Genomic DNA, 21,671 nt, shown 5'->3' on the forward strand with positions numbered 1-21,671 from the left:
TGGGTTGGTAATTCACCACTCTGAGGCCCAGAGATTCCCAATAGGACCTTCATCCAAAAGGATCCTTTTGTACTCACGTGGGCTGAATGAGAAGCTCTAGCCCCTCAACATCTTTCCTGAGGAGCAGACACTACCAGGGAGTTGGTAAGCAAGTGCTGCTGCAGAAACTGGTGACCTTTGGAGGGGATGGGGTACATGCTATCTACTTTCTTTACAACAGGTGGAAGAGGAGAGAGATGAGAGCCATATCCTTGACTGTGTTCAACAGACCACTATTGGGAAGTTCGGCAGTTATCTCCTTGTAAAATGTCAAATAAGGAATGTTTCTGGTGTTGTGATCCCTGTCGATAACTGAAGCATATAAGCCATCATCCCTAAAAGTTTCAGGAACTGTTTGTACTTGTCAGTAGGGACATGACTGTTCAATCTGATTGTCTAAGGAAGTGGCATCTATACTATTCCCAATAAAGGACTTATCTGGTTCCTGTGGATCATCGCCACCCCAATCAACCGGTCCATCTTATGATCTTGAGCATTAGGGAGTGGTAGTGGGATAGATGCCAAAGACCTGGTGTTGATCGCATTACCAGTGATAGCATAAGTGTTGGTGATGGCCATTGTTGCTGGAATCAATGGCAAACCTTCTGGAGTTGTATACTGTAGTGGCCTGGAAAGTGGAAATATTGCTTCATTCAACAAAGTCTTCACTGAATCCTGCATAGGGGGCCACATTATTAACTGAAGCAAGCCTTGTATAAAGTCTTTTCAGGACGCCAATGCCTGAGGGGAAGTGAATGGTCCCGAGTCCCAGTGCTGAGGTTGCCAAAAGGAACTCTGATTCAAAGGTGCTCCATGCCAACCCCAGAGTGGAATAAACCCAGCCATGGGGCTAGCTGAAGATTTTGGGCTGGATGGGTAATAATGCATTGGAGAAGCTAGGATTCTACCTGGTGGCCCAGAGCTCCGACTGGCAAGTATTGATATCATTCAAGGAGTCCTCAGTGGCAATAGTCCTCAGGGTATAGGCACGAATGTACCTGGTGCTGGAAATGGCCTTGCTGTTCTGGCTGATGCTGGAGGTTGTTCTTTTGCACACACTCTCTCACTGGGGACCAGGACAGAAGGTGCCATTTGTTCTTTCTATGCCCATCCTCCTCGATGATGTGCTTTCTCTTTCCTTTTCCACTGCACAGATCGTCTATACCTGAGCCTGGAGCAGAAATCTGTCTGAGCAGGAGGAGGGGTTCTGTGTAGTTGGTGCCACTAGCAGCATAACCAGCTGAGATTACTGAATGCTTGATGTGCAGGAGGAAGCCTCCTGTGTTGGTGCCAGCTTAGGCTTGATGGCTTTGGCTGCAGCCACCAAGGCTGGAGGGATCCTGTGTCACGCCCTTTAATGGTGGGTGGTTCTGGAGCTAGGGAAATAAGTGTTCTTGGGTGCCACAGGCAAGGACCTCGGCACTGAATCTGGTTCTGTCTGGTCTAAGTGCCAAAACAGGGCCTTATGTTGCATTTGGTTGAAGGCTTTAGGCAGCCAGGTGGGCCTCCAGCCTGAGATCTACCCCTGTGGGTTCCAGAAATGAAAGTGCCACTTATCACATACTGAGATGTGTCAACTAGACACAGATGGCAACGTACATGCATATCAGACTGTGGTCTGTCAAGAGGCACACCGTTTGAAACCCCATTTTGGGATCAGAGCCAGGCACATTTGCCCTTGCTTGGGAGAGCCTTAGGGCTCAGAGGTAAAAGCTCAGGAGGCATACTTAAAATTATGTTGAGCTTTTTAATTAGACTATATCTTTATTAGCTATTTACCAAAGTTGTCTTAGTCAACCTGGACACCAGAGAAAGGCCCCTCTCACTACTGGTGGTTATGAAGAAGGAGCAGAGGCTGCTAGAGGGTGCATTCTGTTTGATAGAGACTAGGGCAGCTGATGTCAGTGCTGCCAGAAGGCACTTGCATACTAACCCCCAGACATTGTTTTGAACAAGGTGCTGCATACTTGCCACCAAAAGGTAACTCCCACAAGTGAAAATATATAAAGGCCCACAAAGAGGAACCATAATGTTTGCAAAATTATGACCAGTGGAACTGCTAAAACAGTGATCCAGATAACCTATCCAGAAATGCTGCCACCCAGTCTCTTCTCTTCACAAGAAGACATCCTGACATTATTCTACCCACCACTGCCAGAAAAATAAGTTACTGCAACAAGATCATACCCTAGACAATTGATTTTGTATAAGCTTCTCAACTCAAAGAAGGCTGGTGCGATTTTGTTGACACTTAAAAGCCAGCTATAGACACATCACCGCTCATAGATGATCTTTCTCCCCAAACATGTTTTAAACGTGTTTTAGGTCCTATAAGAACATACATCTCTCTAGAGGTTTCACATACATAGGTCTCCTCACCATTCTGAATAAAATAAGTGCTGTTTAACTGTTGCAGAAATGTGTACCTACCTGCTTTCCATCCACTTCAATATCTGCTACATAATTTTCAAACACTGTGGGAACATAAACTTCAGGGAACTGGTCTTTGCTAAATACAATCAGCAGACAGGTCTTTCCACAGGCACCATCACCCACTATAACCAGCTTTTTCCGAATGGCTGCCATAGCTAGGGGGAAAAAAAAAATGGACTTGACAAATATAACAGAAATAATCATCTATTATATAATACAAATGCTAGAAACTGAGTAACTGATTATCTCTGTGTCCCCAATCAGCAAGAACTTTGAAAACCGGAACACTTGTTCCTTAAGACTGCTGTGTATATCAGTTTTGACCAATTCACCATCCTCTTAAAACCTCACAACCCTAAGGACACTTGCCCCACCATGCAGCATAGGACCATATGGACTTGGAGGAGGGAGAAACAGAACCAGATGCGAAGTGGGGAATCAGGTATCTAGGTCAGATAAATGAATCAGATCATTGTTAGAACACAAGTGGATACAATTCTAATGTAGAAAGTGACTGGAAAACTAAGGAAAATGTTTGGAAGCCTACTGAATCCAGAGGAACAAGACAATTCTCCTGGGACATCTGGTACCCAAGAATACATGTGGTTGTCTGTTTCCCATAGTAAATCACAGGGTAAAAGGGGAGGGGAGACCAATAGTCTGATGCCGTAGTGCTTAGTAGTTCTCTGTGTGTCTTGTAGACTCAAGACAGGAACCTACCAAGATAGGGGAAGCAAGAGTGTGCAAGTAGTATCCTCTGGCTCCTTTCTGAATCTTGCTTTCTCAGAGAAAGTTCCTCTTTGGTAATGCCAATCAATGTCTACACAAATATTCTGTTAAACTGATGGCCAAAGCTGTGAACTTGCCATGCTGAGCCAATAGAATATGTATTTTAACTATAAAGGTACCAGAGGCTTTCCACTCCTTCCTGACATCCAGGGCCACCCACATATACTGAGTACTGATATGCAGGAAGAGAACTGATGGAATTATCTCAGTGAGTTGGCAGATTCCTAAATCAGTAAGCTCCATGAATATGCTACATGGGCTCTTGAAAGCAATCGTCTCCCCCTACAGCCAGTTCCAAGGACACTCACCCCTGTAGTAGCAAGAGAGCCTGAGATATTTAAGCCCTTGTATTAGAGGGCTGCTATGAGGAAGGCCCTGATTACAGAATCTGGCAAGAACAGGGCTGATATTGCAAACACACAGATTCCTAAGAAGTGCTAGGCACAAAAACACACACACTCACACTCCCCCAAAGGGTGGTACCACAACACCCCATACCAAGAATGGTACAAAGACATTCCCTAAAGGTAACAGGAACACATTGACCCCTTTTAAAAGATAAGGTCAGGATGACGATACATAATAGAGATGTTTTGATCTAACCAACATGTACAAGGTAATGAGTGATAAAGAGCCACGTCAGGGGACAGTAACTATGTCAGAGGTAGTACTAACTTGTTTGTATCAGGGTATAAAGATGCATCTCAGAGAGAATATCTTTGTCCACCCAAAGGGGAATAAAAAGCCCCACCATTCATTGAGCTGCGTCCATTATCACAGGCATACATGTCTTACTAGCCTCATAGTCTGCCAGGTGCTATTACCATGCTTCGTTGACAATAAACCTGGCTGGGCGCCTTTGCACCTTAACAGATCTTGTGGTCATTGGGCGGCTCACTCGAGGTCTGCTGTGACGGCTGTTTGCACAGAGCTGGAACAGCCACAGGGAGAACACACACACGCAGCCAAACATCTAACACTGGTGACCCTGAATATTGATCTGGTAAGTAAGCAAGCTGTCCTGTGTAGGAATTGCGATCTAACATGACAGAAAACCACAATAAAGCAAATTTTTAATCCACTTTTTGTAAAAGTTTTAAATAAAAGGTAATAACTTATTTTTGGCACAGGAGACCTTGAGTGAACCACCCAATGATCACAAGATTCGTTAAGGTGCGAAGACGCCTGGCCAGGTGTATAGGTTTACTGCCAAAGATTTAAAGAAATTCAAACCACTGAATCAGAAGTTCTCACTGGCTAACTGCTTTTTGAAGTATGACAAACAGTAGCCTCTTCTGCAGGTGCAGTGAAAATATTCCTTTATTCCAGTTTATTCAACTAGTTCAGTTCAATGACTAGCTTGTTCACAGGTGAGATACCAATTGGGAGTTGAAAAAGCAGGAAAGCTTATTTTCTTTTTCTAATCTATGCATAAACACGAAGTGGTAGAGGAGGTAATCTATGAATCTGAAAAACTTGAAAGACAGATGACCAGAAACAATGAGTACAATTCACACTACATTAACAACTACATTTAATACTTCCTTAGTTTTAACTGCAAAACATGTTTTAATAAATGTACATAAATAAAACTACCTTAAATATGCTGGATACTTTATTAACTAAGGCCAACAAATCCTGAAGCACAGCATCCAGAATGATGGGCTTGCACTCTGAAGGGTTTAACAGCAACTGGAATAGAACATTCTGTGAAAAATATTCTACACATGTAGAATTAAAAAGACTTTTCTGGGGCTTTATATGGAACATATGCATTTCTTAGAAAAGATTCTCTACAGCAATGGAGCATAACAGGCGCTTACTATTTTTTTCCATTTTATAATGAATCACTCTCCATCTCCCCTCTGCAATTATGTAGGGTTCTTTTAAAATAAGCTAACTTGGCAACTTCAGCTACTGGAGAGGAAACCCACACCAGGCTCACCCTGCACAGCATGAATCAGACGATTAGTTTCCATGGAAGGGATTCAACGATGACATTTCCTTAACTCAGCCCAAGGCTTTTAGAAGTTATCACATGAGCTTTAAGACACAGTTTACTCCCTAAAGTCACAGTAGGATACAACAAAGTGGCTCCTGTTAGCTGAAAGTTAGCACACCAATCTCTCTGCTCAGCCAGAGGGTATTTCTTGTGGTGCATAGAGGCATTCCCAAGACAATGTCTACTCAAAACATGCTTGTAAAAAGAAGCTAAAAAACTGACATTTCCCATCCTAAATGTATGTCTCACAAAAGTGTGCATTTCCTTTTCCCCGCCATCCCCCTAATTCAGTTTTCATATGAGCCATGTTTTAGGTCTGTCGTTAACATGCAAGTTTCAAGATTCTGCAAAGATTGTGAACAATTTCTGAACCCTCTGGTGACACCTTTGGATTGGATTTGTTAGCTAGACCTGTAATATAGCAGAGGCATCAATTGTGGGAATGGACTTCCACTATGGCATGGATAGCACTAATGGATTTCAATTCCTAATGGCAGTCAACCCACATGCAAAATGGGGACAGAGCCTCCCCAGCCAGGCAACAGGATAAAACTGTGTTGTTTGCGAACAAATGACAGAAAGGTGGCGCTGCACTTAATGGTACCCCAGAGAACAGGGATCTCTCACCCACCTACAGCCAGGCGATGGGATATGAATACACCTGGTCTTTGCTCTTTGTGCAGACAACGGACAGGCATTAGGCGGGTGTGCCAGTGTGCCTTTTGGCTACATTATAAACCTTTGAAAAATCTGAGGTCCCACCTACTTGAAGACTTTTGTTAGAGTTGGGCAGCTAAATTCTCCCAAGATTTCATGGAGCATGCTCCATCTCAGGCATGCAGGGGCCCACCAGGACTTTCCCTGCAATTGCTCTTCCCAGCTCCTGCACTTTGCTGGATGCCAGAACTGAGAGCAAGGAGACTGCTTTTTCTGTGCTCTCAAAGCTCTCTCTACAGGCTCCCAAGCAGCATGGAGCAGGAAGTGATCTCACTCAGATATAGAGAGGACAAGCGTGCGGGGGGGGGGGGTGAGTGATAGGTGGGGGGAAAGACTGAATGAAGAGCCCAGGGGTGGGAGACTGGAACAAGAAGCATAGAGGAAGAGTTGAGAGGAAAACTGGAAAATGCTGGAAGGAAAGGGGGGGGGGGGAGATGAAGGATCTGTGACCACTAGAGCACACTTCCTTCCAGAACCTAGAATGGAGATTCATGAGCCTCACCCTTCCTCTGCTGTCAGCAAATATATGTGAAACCCACTGGCAAAGCATGAGTCTCATCCCCCTCTGATGCTTGTTTGGGATTCTTTGTTCAGAGGATGACTGAGACAATGAGACCACAAGGTCACAATGCCAAGAGCAGAGAGCTAGGCCCAGCTCCCAGGACAGGAGCCACTTCTGTATGGGGTGGCCTGGCTCTCCAGCTCCTGTCCCCCTCACCACGGCTGACTTATCTCTAGCCCCATCAAGAGGCCAGGGCAGGCTTGCTCTCCAGTCTCTTCACCAACTTCTGGTGTTAAAGATGGAGTAACTGTCTGATGGCAGGTGACATACACTGATGGGCACCAGGTGAACCTGTAGCCAGCTAAGGGAAAGGCCCATTGTCTTTAGAGTAAGAAGACAGTCTACAATAGTAGAAATATCCACCATCTAAGATATAGGATTTGGCTGGGCCCAGACAGAGAAACCTTTCTATCTGGCTAAGTAACATTTCTTGGAGACTTCTGTGATATTAAGAATGGTTTGCATGGCTTCAGAATAGGAACCAACCATGAGATTAAGCACATTCAGGTTGAGAGGCCAGACTATGCCATTCTGCTGGGTCAAGAGAACAGGGAAGAACCTACTGCTTATAGGTGACGGGGATGACATCTGTAGGAAAAGTGTCAACCAGAACTGTCTGAGCCATTTGGGGGAGATGAGGATGACTCATGCCCTATCCAACTGCATCTTCCACAGAACCCGAGGTAATAGTGGGATAGGAGGGACGGCACAGCTGAACTGATCTGTGCAAAGTAGCACAAAAGCATGCCCCTGTAGTCAGGGTGGATTGACTGAAATCATCAAGTGGAAAACCTTGATTTAAACAATCTATTTTAGTCAACTTCTCCATTTTGTACTTGTACTTTTCTAAAGAAAGGTACGAACCTAAGAATGACCCTACTGAGTCAGACCAAAGGTCCATCTAGCCCAGTATCTTATGTTCCGACAGTGGCCAGTGCTAGGTGTCCCAAGGGGAATGAACAGAACAGGTAATCATCAAGTGATCCATCCCCTGTCCCTCATTCCCAGCTTCTGGCAAGCAGAGGCTAGGGACACCATTCCTGCCCATCCTGGCTAATAGCTATTGATAGACCTATCTTCCACGAATTTATCTAGTTCTTTTTTTGAAGGTTCACTCTCATTGGTCGATATAACTATTAAAACATGTTGCTTTACAACTCAACAGAACCTTTACACTTTGATACATCTCTTTTTTATACCTACAAAGCTACACTATAACTATACACATTTATTTAAGCAGCTATATAGCTTAATATTTTCAGATTCCTATTAACTGTACATTTTTAGTACATTAGAAAATGGTGAATGATATCTTATTTACTAATTAACTATTTGCTCGTGATTCATGTCAAGCTAAATTCAGGTTGCCATTCTAATGCAAACACACACGACAAAAAATTTTTTATTAAAACAAAACAACCTTAAATGTTTTGGATACATAAACTTCTCTTATCAAAACAATATTTCACATTTACAGCTAAATGACTTCACCACCACCACACTCAGACAGCCGAATGTCCATGGCCACCTTGTATGGCTTTATTCCAGGCAACTAAAAGCTCCACAGGGTTATTACTGATCTGGTACAGCCAAGTTAATCACGGATGGCCGTGTGGCTGCCACCAGTCCATGGCCAGGCAATATCCCTTCCTGACCTCAACTCTGATCTTCAGGGTTCGATGTGTGTGGGACTTTATCTCTGATGCGGGTTATATGACTAAAAAGTGCCAACCAGTGGTGATCGATGAGGACGTAATCCTCTCAAGGTCAGTTCTCAGTAATTCATCCCGATTAAAATCAAACCACTTTATGTCCAGTACTCACTGCTGGCAAGGCATATGAAATGCCTCCAGCCTCCTGATATAGATGTTGCTTAAACAAGATGTTTCTGGTCCATATAAGAGGACTGGAAGTACATAGGTTTGATAAATCTGTACTTTTGTATACAATTTCATTTTCTTTTGCCCTCCACATCCTCTGGAGATCCTTCATGGCTAAGGCTCAGCCTTGGCTGTCTGTGCTCATTTGATGGCAATTTAATAAGTGATTTATTAAACAGAAGGATTAACTATAGTCAGTGAATTAAACTGATTATTTCAGATCAGCCAGGGAAAGTTTTCAAATATGCCTAAATGAAAGTGACTGGAGCGTAAGCTCTTACCCACCTAAGTCTCTTGAAAATGAGCCAGTCTCCTAAATTACTTAGGTAGTCCTTCAGACGTATAAAATTAGTAAGATCTCATCTCCTCCCTCCTCATTTTTATTCACAGACTGGAAGGGAGAAAAGTTCTCTTTCTTTTTCAATCCTAAATTGATTTTTCCAGTTAGTCCAAATGGAGAATTTTCTCTATACCTGCAGAAGAGACAACTGCAGTCAAAAGCTGGTTTAGCACTTTAATAACTCTAGCTCCAGGGGCTTTAGCTAGTGACTTCCAACTGTTCAGTAGTGGGAATTTCTTTAAAACATCATCAGCACACATGTAATGCTTGAATGGTTCACCTCCAGCCCTGAAATTTAGTATGGTTGGCATAGTATGGATGATTATTAGATGTTCATGTCAAAGCATCATCTTCTTCAGCACTTAGACATATCCCCTGGTACTTTAGGTTAAGAATATTGGCAAGAAAATGCAGTTAAGTGCTTGATCCATCCACTTATTTATTGCCTGTAATTTAATTTTGTCATTGAGTATTCTTCTTCACTGCTGTTGGACATCAAAATAGAAGCAATCTTTCTGACGTTTGTCCAAGACCATGGAAATACGTTTCAGTATATTCAGTGCACCTTCTCCAATTCCCTTTAGTCTGATGTTAACTATTTTAGCTGTGACAGTTTCATCTGTTTTGTCACAATCTGTTTCACAAATTGTCATCAGGAAAGGCCAGTTCTTAATAAATAGCTCAAAATAGTCAACCACTGAATTCCATCCTACATTTTGGAAGAGAATTCATTTGGATGCACCTGCTCTCTTCAGTGAGGCTGAAACAAAGTGGTTGTTATGGAAGTATTTTGCAATTTCACCATTTTCCTTTATTCCGAAAGTTGTACTAATGCCCTTGTCTAAAAGATGCCTCAAATAAGCACTGCACCCATATATTGCAAGTTCCAGGATTCCTGAGACAAAAGTTATGCACTTGATAATTGAATTTTTGTTCAGTTTGTTACAGCTTTTACTGCTACTTCTTTTAAATATTCTGCTGTATGGGCATCTTCTGATGTTTCAATTGTTTCTGAAAGACAGACAACTCCATCTTCTGTTGTTACCAGTGCATAGTACTGGATCACTGTGTGCACATTAATGAATTTCCTGGCAGAGTGGACAAGATAAATGATTTTTTTTTTAATTGGATTGTTTTGATAAGTTTTTTCCTCAAAAAGCATTTTATCAAGTTTTAATTAAGATACATTATAGCTCAAAGATATCTCATCATGGAATAAGGATTATAAATTCTAAATCTATAGTATGAGACAATATATTCATGTAATGTTTAAGAAAAGTTTTGTAAATGAGTTCCAATAGCTCATGGAAGGCCAAATCACACTTGGAGTTGCAGCTAGCCGGAGATGTTAGGAGTAACAAGAAGGGTTTCTTCAGGTATGTTAGCAACAGGAAGAAAGTCAAGGAAAGTGTGGGCCCCTTGCTGAATGAGGGAGGGAACCTAGTGACAGAGGATGTGGAGAAAGCTAGTGTACTCAATTATTTTTTGCCTCTGTCTTCACAGACAAGGTCAGCTCCCAGACAGCTGCACTCTGCAGCACGGTATGGGGAGGAGGTGACCAGCTCTCTGTGGAGAAAGAAGTAGTTCTGGACCATTTAGAAAAGCTGGACGAGCACAAGTCCATGGGGCCGGATGCACTGCATCCGAGGGTGCTAAAGGAGTTGGCCGATGAGATTGCAGAGCCATTGGCCATTATCTTTGAAAAATCATGGCGATCGGGGGAGGTCCCGGATGACTGGAAAAAAGCTAATGTAGTGCCCATCTTTAAAAAAGGGAAGAAGGAAGAACCAGGGAACTACAGGCCAGTCAGTCTCACCTCAGTCCCTGGAAAAATCATGGAACAGGTCCTTAAGGAATCAATTCTGAAGCACTTAAGAGGAGAGGAAAGTGATCAGGAACAGTCAGCATGGATTCACCAAGGGCAAGTCATGCCTGACTAACCTAATTGCCTTCTATGATGAGATAACCGGCTCTGTGGATGAGGGGAAAGCAGTGGATGTGCTATTTCTGGACTTTAGCAAAGCTTTTGATACAGTCTCCCACAGTATTCTTGCCAGCAAGTTAAAGAAGTATGGGCTGGATGAATGGACAGTAAGGTGGATAGAAAACTGGCTAGATGGTTGGGCTCAACGGGTAGTGATCAATGGTTCCATGTCTAGTTGGCAGCCAATATCAAGTGGAGTGCCCGAAGGGTCGGTGCTGGGGCCGGTTTTGTTCAATATCTTCATTAACGATCTCGAGGATGGTGTGGACTGCACCCTTAGCAAGTTTGCAGATGACACTAAACTGGGAGGAGTGGTTGATACGCTGGAGGGTAGGGGTAGGATACAGAGGGACCTAGACAAATTAGAGGATTGGGCCAAAAGAAATATGATGAGGTTCAACAAGGACAAGTGCAGAGTCCTGCACTTAGGATGGAAGAATCTCATGTACTGCTACAGACTAGGGACTGAATGGCTGGGCAGCAGTTCTGCAGAAAAGGACCTAGGGGTTATGGTGGACGAAAAGCTGAATACGAGTCAACAGTGTGCCTTTGTTGCCAAGAAGGCTAATGGCATTTTGGGTTGTATAAGTAGGGGCATTTCCAGCAGATCGAGGGACGTGATCATTCCCCTCTATTCAGCACTGGTGAGGCCTCATTTGGAGTACTGTGTCCAGTTTTGGGCCCCACACTACAAGAAGGATGTGGATAGATTGGAGAGAGTCCAGCAGAGGGCAACAAAAATGATTAGGGGGCTGGAGCACATGACTTATGAGGTAAGGGTGAGGGAACTGAGATTGTTTAGCCTGCAGAAGAGAAGAATGAGAGGGGATTTGATAGCTGCTTTCAACTACCTGAAAGGGGGTTCCAAAGAGGATGGATCTAGACTGTTCTCAGTGGTAGAAGATGACAGAACAAGGAGTAATAGTCTCAAGTTGCAGAGGGGGAGGTTTAGGTTGGACATTAGGAAAAACGTTTTCACTAGTAGGGTGGTGAAGAACTGGAATGGGTTACCTAGGGAGGTGGTGGAATCTCATTCCTTAGAGGTTTTTAAGGTCAGGCTTGACAAAGCCCTGGCTGGGATGATTTAGTTGGGTTTGGTCCTGCTTTGAGCAGGGGGTTGGACTAGATGACCTCCTGAGGTCCCTTCCAACCCTGTGATTCTATGGATTAGGGACCCAATCTTATGGAGTTTCAGGGGCTTCGGTATAGATTAATCTTTCTATCTACCCAATGGGACCCGGTATCTTCTAGACTGAGCACTATCAGTGATGCTTAGTTTTGCAGTTCTCAAACTGGATTTGTGTCTCCAGAGATAACATGCTTCTTAAAAGCAAAAATGTTTCTAAATAAATAAATAAATAAATAGAGGTGAGAAATAACAGACCTCAGTCTTATTGTCCCTCTGCAAATTTGTGCAAACAGAGTCAATCCCTTACCTCTCTCTAAAAGTGCAACATTTCAAAAAGTTCAGTGAATAGAAGATTGTTGGGGGCGGAATAGATCTGGACAAGGAGAAGAAGTCTGGAGATAAATGTGAGAGGGGAAGGACAGGCAGTAGAAACAGAAGTAAAACTGTTTGAGCTGCATATTCCAGAAGTTTTGAGGTCTTTCTGAGTGTAGCCTTCACTGATTTGAGATCTACCATATCATTCTCTCGCTAGAAGGAAAAACCTATAATGGCAGCAGGCTGTAACAGAGACCCAGTTTGGGAATATTTTAATGAAGTTCCTATACCTGTGGGTAAGACAGGCATGCATGCAAAGTGCAAACAGCGCGAAATGCGAGGCCTGCTTGCCCAAATGAAACAACATCATGAGAAGTGTTCTTTCTCAGGAGGAAGCTGCACTGAAGATGATGAAAGGAACATGCCTGAACATGCAGGATCTTCAGGTTGGTAAACTTTTTTATTTCATACTTCTTTCTTAAGGACTGCCTGTCTTCCTTCTGGACTATTCTTGAATTCTCATGTTTGAGCAAAAATATATAGTTGTTACTCTATGGTACTATCATTTTAAATGAAGTTGTGATAAAAAAAAATAGCTGAAATAGGCAGATCTTCCTTTTACAATTTCACCTTGAAAGTAGTACTTAGTGTCAGTGAATGATGATGATGATGATGATGATGATGATGATGATGATGATTAAATAACTGCATTGACTTATTTTGTTTAGGAGAAACCATCCTCAACATACAGGATTCTGAAAGACTATCCACCTTCAAGATCACCATCATTTTCTATAGTTTCAGAGTTATCTGCCAATGATAGTGTTTCAGTCACATCCTGTATGTCACAGAGCCACTGTATATCACCTGTAGCAAAAAGAAAAAAAGTCCCCATCCAGAAACAGCCACAGATAAGTTTGTGATAAGAACCAGCATATTACAAAAAAAGAGGTAATTGATTAAAAATTGCCTGGTTTGTTTATGCAACAAACTCTCCTTTCTGTATGATTTGAGTACCCACACTTCATTAACATGGTTCAGTCATTAAGACCAGGATACAATCCACCCAACAGAGCAGATGTTGCCGGCAAATTGCTGGATAAAATGTATGAAAGAGAAATTGGGCAGTGTGCAAAAGGTCTAGAGGGTAAAATTGTTAACCTGAGTCTTGATGCGTGGCGTAATGTCCACAATTATCCTGTGGTATGTGCTTGTGTGACAACAGAAGAAGGGAATGTCTTCCTTACATAAACAATTGATACATCAGGAAATGCAAAAGCAACAGAATACTTACAAGAAGTAGCAGTAAAAGCTATAACAAACTGAAAAAAAAATTCAAATGTCTAGTATGCAGCTTGGTCACAGACATTGATGCAAATATATCCAAGATGAGAAAACATTATTTAGAAGAGTGTCCCAAGCTAACAACATATGGTTGCAGTGCTCATTTGATGCACCTCCGAGCCAAAGACTTCAGTATTCCAGAAATAAAGGCTAATGTTGTTGAAATTGCAAAATACTTCAACCACCACCACTTTGCAGCAGCTGCTCTGAAAAAAGTGGCAGGAACCAAACTAACTCTCCCACAAGACTCAGACTCTTAGGCTACGTCTATACTACCCGCCCGGGTCGGTGGGTGGCGTTCGACTTCTCGGAGTTCGATATATCGCGTCTCATCTAGACGCGATATATCGAACTCCGAACGTGCTCCCGTCGACTCCCGAACTCCACCACCACGAACGGCAGTGGTGGAGTCGACGGGGGAGCCGCGGACTTCGATCCCGCGGCGTCTGGACGGGTGAGTAGTTCGAACTAAGGTAGTTCGAGTTCAGCTACGCTATTCGCGTAGCTGAACTTGCGTACCTTAGTTCGACCCCCCCCAGTGTAGACCAGGCCTTAGACTTTAAGGTCAGAAGGGACAATTATGATCATCTAGTCTGACCTCCTGCACAATGCAGGCCACAGAATCTCACCCATCCACTTCTATAACAAACCCCTAACCTATGTCTGAGTTACTGAAGTCCTCAAACTGTGGTTTGAAGACCTCAAGCTGCAGAGAATCCTCCAGCAAGTGACCCGTGCCCCATGCTGCAGAGGAAGGCGAAAAACCTCCAGGGCCTCTGCAAATCTGCCCTGGAGGAAAATTCCTTCCCGACCCCAAATATGGCAATCAGTTAAACCCTGAGCATGTGGGTAAGACTCACTAGCCAGCACCCAGGAAAGAATTCTCTATAGTAACTCAGATCCCAACCCATCTAACATCCCATCACAGACCACTGGGCATACTTACCTGCTGATAATCAAAGATCAATTGCTAAATTAATTGCCAAAATTAGGCTATCCAATCATACCATCCCCTCCATAAACTTATCAAGCTTAGTCTTAAATCCAGATATGTCTTTTGCCCCCACTACTCCCCTTGGAAGGCTGTTCCAGAACTTCACTCCTCTAATGGTTAGAAACCTTTGTCTAATTTCAAGTCTAAACTTCCCAGTGTCCCGTTTATATCCATTTGTTCTTGTGTCCACATTGGTACTAAGCTTAAATAATTCCTCTCCCTCCCTGATATTAATCCCTCTGATATATTTATAAAGAGCAATCATATCTCCGCTCAGCCTTCTTTTGGTTAGGCTAAACAAGCCAAGCTCTTTGAGTCTCCTTTCATAAGACAGGTTTTCCATTCCTCGGATCATCCTAGTAGCCCGTCTCTGAACCTGTTCCAGTTTGAATTCATCCTTCTTAAACATGGGACACCAGAACTGCACACAGTATTCCACATGGGGTCTCACCAGTGCCTTGTACAACAGTACTAACACCTCCTTATCTTTGCTGGAAATACCTCGCTTGATGCATCCTAAAATTGCATTAGCCTTTTTAACGGCCATATCACATTGGCGGCTCATAGTCATCCTGTGATCAACCAATACTCCGAGGTCCTTCTCCTCCTCTGTTACTTCCAACTGATGTGTCCCCAATTTATAACTAAAATTCTTGTTATTAATCCCTAAATGCATGACCTTGCACTTTTCACTATTAAATTTCATCCTATTATTATTATTCCAGTTTACAAGGTCATCCAGATCTTCTTGTATGATACCCCGGTCCTTCTCTGTGTTAGCAATACCTCCCAGCTTTGTGTCATCCACAAACTTTATTAGCACATTCCCGCTTTTTGTGCCAAGGTCAGTAATAAAAAGGTTAAATAAGATTGGTCCCAAAACTGATCCCTGAGGAACTCCACTAGTAACCTCCTTCCAGCCTGACAGTTCACCTTTCAGTACAACCCGTTGTAGTCTCCCCTTTAACCAGATCCTTATCCACCTTTCAATTTTCATACTGATCCCTATCTTTTCCAATTTAACTAATAATTCCTCACGTGGAACCGTGTCAAATGCCTTACTGAAATCGAGGTAAATTAGATCCACTGCGTTTCCTTTGTCTAAAAAAATCTGTTACCTTCTCAAAGAAGGAGATCAGGTTGGTTTGGCACGATCTACCTTTTGTAAAACCATGTTGTATTTTGTCCCAATTACCATTGACCTCAATGTCCTTAACTACTTTCTCCTTCAAAAATTTTTCAAAGACCTTACATACTACAGATGTCAAACTAACAGGCCTATAGTTAATTGGATCACTTTTTTTCCCCTTTCTTAAAAATAGGAACTATGTTAGCAATTCTCCAGTCGCACGGTGCAACCCCTGAGTTTACAGATTCATTAAAAATTCTTGCTAATGGGCTTGCAATTTCATGTGCCATGAAGATTATCTGGGCCCTCCGATTTTGGGTGGATGAAGATTATCTGGGCCCTCCGATTTTGTCCCATTAAGCTGTTGGAGTTTGGCTTCTACCTCGGATGTGGTAATATCTACCTCCATATCCTCATTCCCATTTGTCATCCTTCCATTATCCCTAAGCTCCTCATTAGCCTTATTAAAGACTGAGGCAAGTATTTGTTTAGATATTGGGTCGTGCCTAGATTATCCTTAACCTCCATTCCATCCTCAGTGTTTAGCGGTCCCACTTCTTCTCTCTTTGTTTTTCTTATTTATATGGCTATAGAACCTTTTACTATTGGTTTTAATTCCCTTTGCAAGGTCCAACTCTATATGACTTTTAGCCTCTCTCACTTCATCCCTACCTGTTCTGACCTCAATAAGGTAGCTTTCCTTGCTAATCCCACCCATCTTCTACTCCTTGTAGGCTTTCTGCTTTTTCTTAATCACCTCTCTGAGATGCTTGCTCATCCAGCTTGGTCTACAATTCCTGCCTATGATTTTTTTCCCCTTTCTTGGGATGCAGGCTTCTGATAGTTTCTGCAACTCTGACTTGAAGTAATTCCAGGATTCCTCCGCCTTTAGATCCACAAGTTCTTCAGTCCAATCCACTTCCCTAACTAATTTCCTTAGTTCTTTAAAGTTAGCCCTTTTGAAATTAAAAACCCTAGTCCCAGATCTATTTTTATTTATCCTTCCATCTAGTTTGATCTGAATTAGATCATGATCACTCAAACCAAGGTTGTCCCCTACAACCATTTCTTCTATGAGGTCCTCACTACTCACCAAAACCAAATCTAAAATGGCATCCCCTCTTGTTGGTTCTTCAACTACTTGGTGAAGAAATCCATCAGCTATCACATCCAGAAAAATCTGAGCCCTATTATTGTTAGTAGCATTTGTCCTCCAGTCTATATCTGGGAAGTTAAAGTCTCCAATGATCACACAATTCCCATTAGTGTTTACTTCATTAAAAACATTAAAGAGGTCTCTATCCATATCCAAATCAGATCCCGGCGGTCTGTAGCACACCCCAAGCACTATCTCAGGGGAGGCTCTAGTAGCTTTCTTTCTCAATGTGATTTTTGCCCAGACAGACTCTGTCTTATCCATTCCATCCCTTCTTATTTCTTTACAGTCTACCTCATCATAGATATACAATGCTACTCCACTACCTTTGCCTTTATTTCTGTCTTTCCTAAACAGCACATAGCCTTCAATACTTGTACTCCAGTCATGACTACTATTCCACCATGTTTCTGTTATCCCTATAATATCCGGTTTCACCTTCTGCACCAGTAGCTCTAGTTCCTCCATTTTGTTACCTAGGCTCCTCGCATTAGTGTACAGACATCTTAATTTTTGCCATTTGGCTTCACTGACATTCTTTACCCGATTAGGCACAGATATTCTACCACCAGTATCACCTATTAGACTGGTATCTACACTAGCCTTCCTCCTTATATCCATTCTTCTGCCCACGGCTGTATCCTCTTACTTTGTTTTCTTCCCTCTCAATGTTAAATTCCGGCATGGAGATTACCTGGACATCTCCCAACCATCTCCCCCAAATTCCTAGTTTAAAGCTCTCTTAATTAGTTGTGCCAGCCTCCATCCTAGAAGTCTATTTCTCTCCTTACTCAGGTGAAGTCCACCCCGAGAGAACAGTCCTCTGTCCATGAATGCTTCCCAGTGGCTGTACATCCCAAAGCCCTCCTTATAGCACCTCTGCCTGAGCCATCTGTTGATAGCCATAATCTTGTCACACCTTTGTTGCCCTTCTCTAGGAACAGGCAGAATCCCACTGAAGATCACCTGAGCCTCGATTTCCTTAAGCGTCTTCCCCAGTCTGGCATAGTCTCCCTTGATATGTTCCAGCGAGAATCTAGCCGTATCATTCGTTCCCTAATGAAGGACAATCAATGGATTCTTTCCCACACCCATTAGGATCCTTTTCAGCCTCAGGTCCACATCCCGTATCTTAGCACCCGGCAGAGAGCACACCCTTCTGTTCTCCAAATCAGCTCTAGTTACAGGCCTGTCTATTCTTCTCAGTAAGGAGTCCCCAATCACATAGACCTGCCTTTTCCTGGTGACAGTGTGATTCTCTGGTCTATCCCCTGCTCCCACTGGCTGCAAGTCCTCTCAATTCCTATTCACCCTTGCAATCCTCCGCAACCCATCCCGTATCCTTCCTGGGGCTCATATTTGGTGCTGTCTCCATTGACTCTTCCCCTCTTCCTGTAGGACTAGCTGCTTTTCTCTTCTTCCTTGCCCTCTCACCTTCAGAGACCACCTGCTGTGCCCCTTCTTCATTTTCCAACTCTGCAAACCTGTTCCTGAGCTCTATTTTTCCTTCACTGGCCCGTCTTTTCTCCTGCCTGGTTCTCTTAGTCACATGCTTCCACCGTCCACTTTCCTACCGAGCAGTCTCCCCTCAGAATTCTTTGGTCCTGCTTCCATCTGCAAGTCTGAGCTTATCCCTTCAGCCTCCTCATGTCTTTGCTCCATCACCTGCTCGAACCCCCTTCTAAACTCAACCAGAGTTTCCACCTGCATCTCTAGTCCTCGGATCTTTTCTTCCATCAGCTCTATCAGGCACATTTCATGCAGACGAAACTTTTCAGGTACCCCCTCCAGGATCATGTACATACCGCAGCTTCCACATCCAGTTATCCTCATTGTGTCTTTCATTGCTGCCTCTGTAGCGGTCATAGCCTTCCCACCTAAAACCTGTTAGTCCAAGAAACACAAACCAAAACAAACCCCCAACAGGCACCAGAACACTGGCAGACCACCACCCACTCCCTTCACTAGCCTGTCAGTTCCTCTGCTTAGGTCTCTAAGTCTCCCCCGCAACCTCCCCCTGTAAACTCCCACTGAAACTCCCCTGTTTACAGCTCTGTTTTCTGGCTGCTGTGCCGCTGCCTGACTGGCTGGCTGCCTTCATAGGACTCCTAAGCAGGGAAGCCCTGCTCCCTAATCAGGGCTCAGCCCCTCTCCCAGCACACTGCCCCTACCAGCCTACACACATAGCAACTGCTCCTCCAACAGAACTCCCACTGAAACTCCCCTGTTTACTGCTCTGTGATGGAACTCAGTAGTGGACTGTTTTGACCTCTATATCAAGAATGGCTTAATCTGATGACTGAACAAAATCGTGAAAAAATAAATAGATGGCACTGTCACAGCCAAAGTTCTCAACAGAAATGTTGAACATATGCTGAGTACCCTGAAGCCTATTTCTGTAGCCTTGAATAAAATGCAGGGAAATAGCTGTTTTTATTCCTGATGCTGCTGAAATTTGGAAGGAACTGAGTGAGATCTTAAAAAGAAAAATAGGCAATGACAGAATTAAATTACAAGCAGTAATAGAACAAATGGGACAAGCACTATCGCCAGCTCATTTTCTTGTAAATATTCTCAATACTCGGTACTAGGGTCAAACCCTAACTGCTGAAGAAGAGGAGTTGGCTAGGACATGGACATCCGGTAATCATCCCTCCACAATGCCAACTATAATAAACTTCAGAGCTAAGGGTGAACCATTCAAGAAATGTGTTTGCTGATGATGTTTTAAAGAAAATCACACCTGTGAACTGGTGGAAGTCACTTACGCACTTAGGTTCAGAGACTGTTGAAGTGATAATCTCACTTTTAACAGCAGCAGCTGCTTCTGCCGGCGTAGAAAGAATATTTTCTTCCTTTGGACTAATTCATTCCAAACTGAGAAATTGTTTGGGACCTGAAAAAGCAGGAAAGCTTGTTTTTCTTTTCCAGATTATGAACAAACAGGAAAATGAAGGTGAAGTTAGTTGCAGAAGCCAAAATTTTAAGTTTCTCATGTTGACCAGGCTGACAGTCCTTTTAATGAAATATTTAAAAAAAAATTAAACTATTTTACTTAAAAACAATTTTAACAAAAAAAAGCACACCTGATTTTAAAAATCTTGAATGTTTAAATTCCAAAATGCATATGTTTGTTTTGTTAAAATATTATATTTATACTGAAGAAAAAAATCCAGAATACAGAACGTTGTTTTATTTAAATAAAACAACTTAAATGTCTATATCATGATGTTCTCCTCCTAATACAGCATGGCAACAAAATCCTCCAAATATTAATGATTAACCTGTTGAATTGGAGATAGTTCACCTCCCAATAACTTCATAAATATCTGTTTCAGTTACCTTTGGTAAATGAAATAAACAATCATTAGTTTTACAGCTAGCTATATCAGAAAATGAATCTGAAAAGTTCAAAATAAATCACTTAAAAATGTATAGTGGGTACCTTCTAAAAATGACACCTACATCTCTGAGTTGTGAAGAATATGTATTAAGGTTATAAGAACCAACAAGAATGAACTTTTATGTAGAAATCCATGATTCAATTGAGTCTTCCTGACTAGTGATTTAAATCAATTTGATGTAATCAAATGCACCCTGTTTCCCATCAGTAATTTTTGCACACTGTTCAATTTTCCTCTCATATACTGTATCCATCAACCCTCCTACAAATTCAGCTGCACCAAATGGAGCATAGCCTAGTTGTAATGATTGAACCGTCCCAATGCAATGTTTGTTCTGAACAAGATGAAAGGGAGAATTTGTTGCATAAATGAACCGAGCAACTGGAAATTGCTAGTCCTGATTATGAACTCATCCATGATTAGTATGTTTAGTTGCAGCACTGCTGGCAGTACCAGCATATGATTCTGAAGTTGACAACTTTGCAGATACTGAACATTGATAACCTCATGTCTAATCTGGACCCTGAAATCAAATGGCAAAGTAAGTCACTCTCACTATTAGTCCATTTCTTAAAATAAATGAATGAATGAATGAATGAACGAACGAACTTAAATGACAGATTCCTCCAGCAGTAACAATAAAAGTGTAATTGATAAATACCACCAAAATATACCAATTATATTTTGAACATAAAACATTCTAAAATGCATAAATAATCAATCCAAAATACATTTACTAGCATAGTAAGACATGGTAGGCAGTCCATAAGAATTGTGCAAAAATGTTTAGTAACCATTAGATCCAGATTGAAGATGGTGGTGGGGATTTGACTGAACAAAGTCAGTCAGTCGCCTTCTGAGGACCATTTTTCGCAATATTGTATCATGAGGCCTGGTTGCCAAAATATCTCTATGTCGCTGCACTGTTTAGATTTGGTATGTATCCCCTTTTTACTTGGAGGTTCAGAAATTTCTTGAAAAATTCCCAAATAGGATTTTTTTTTAAATTATTTTTTTAAACAACTTGTAACTGTGGCAGGTTTTTTCCTCCACTTCCAAGGTGTTAAAATCAACACTAAAGGCTGCACTTTGAAGAATGTTGTCCCTTCTTCCAGTGTTCTTGCTTTGACACCAGTGTAGCTTCTTTCTGGTTGCATACTCTGCTTCTTCTCCCTTGTTACACAACTCCTCTCTCCCCAAAAAACAAAACCAATGAACTAATAATCCAAGACTACTTCTCATGTAATGCACATGCCTTTAGCACTGCAGTATTTCATTTGTTCAGAGACAGAGGGAGGCAGTTATGAAATTAATGGATTTCTGTTTGCGTACACACTCAAGGAGACAGAGCACAACCATCTACTTGAAGTGCCCAGAACCATCTAGAACCAAGGGCTGGTAGAGCTCAGTGCATGATCGTGATGAGATATATGATGGTGTCTCCTGATGTCAGA

At 42.4% G+C, this 21,671-nt stretch overlaps 1 protein-coding gene across 5 annotated transcripts in view; it reads right to left on the minus strand.

Annotated features, from left to right (window-relative positions):
- The window catches only part of RHOA (ras homolog family member A), a 99,557-nt gene that overhangs the window by 18,679 nt on the left and 59,207 nt on the right, over window positions 1–21,671 (minus strand). For 2 of the 5 annotated variants that reach the window (XM_039547084.1, XM_039547085.1), the window contains one exon: window positions 2,470–2,627. The exons of 1 other annotated variant lie outside the window; for it this stretch is intronic. In XM_039547084.1, the coding sequence (XP_039403018.1) occupies window positions 2,470–2,625 (156 nt within the window). In that variant the 5' untranslated portion in view covers window positions 2,626–2,627. Of the gene's footprint in view, window positions 1–2,469; window positions 2,628–4,857; window positions 4,954–19,585; window positions 19,610–21,671 lie in introns of those variants that run through there. 2 more of the 5 variants (XM_039547086.1, XM_039547087.1) reach the window with 2 other exon arrangements.

The sequence above is a fragment of the Mauremys reevesii genome, linkage group 7 (assembly GCF_016161935.1).
Source record: "Mauremys reevesii isolate NIE-2019 linkage group 7, ASM1616193v1, whole genome shotgun sequence".
In the NCBI taxonomy this organism is placed as follows: domain Eukaryota; kingdom Metazoa; phylum Chordata; order Testudines; family Geoemydidae; genus Mauremys; species Mauremys reevesii.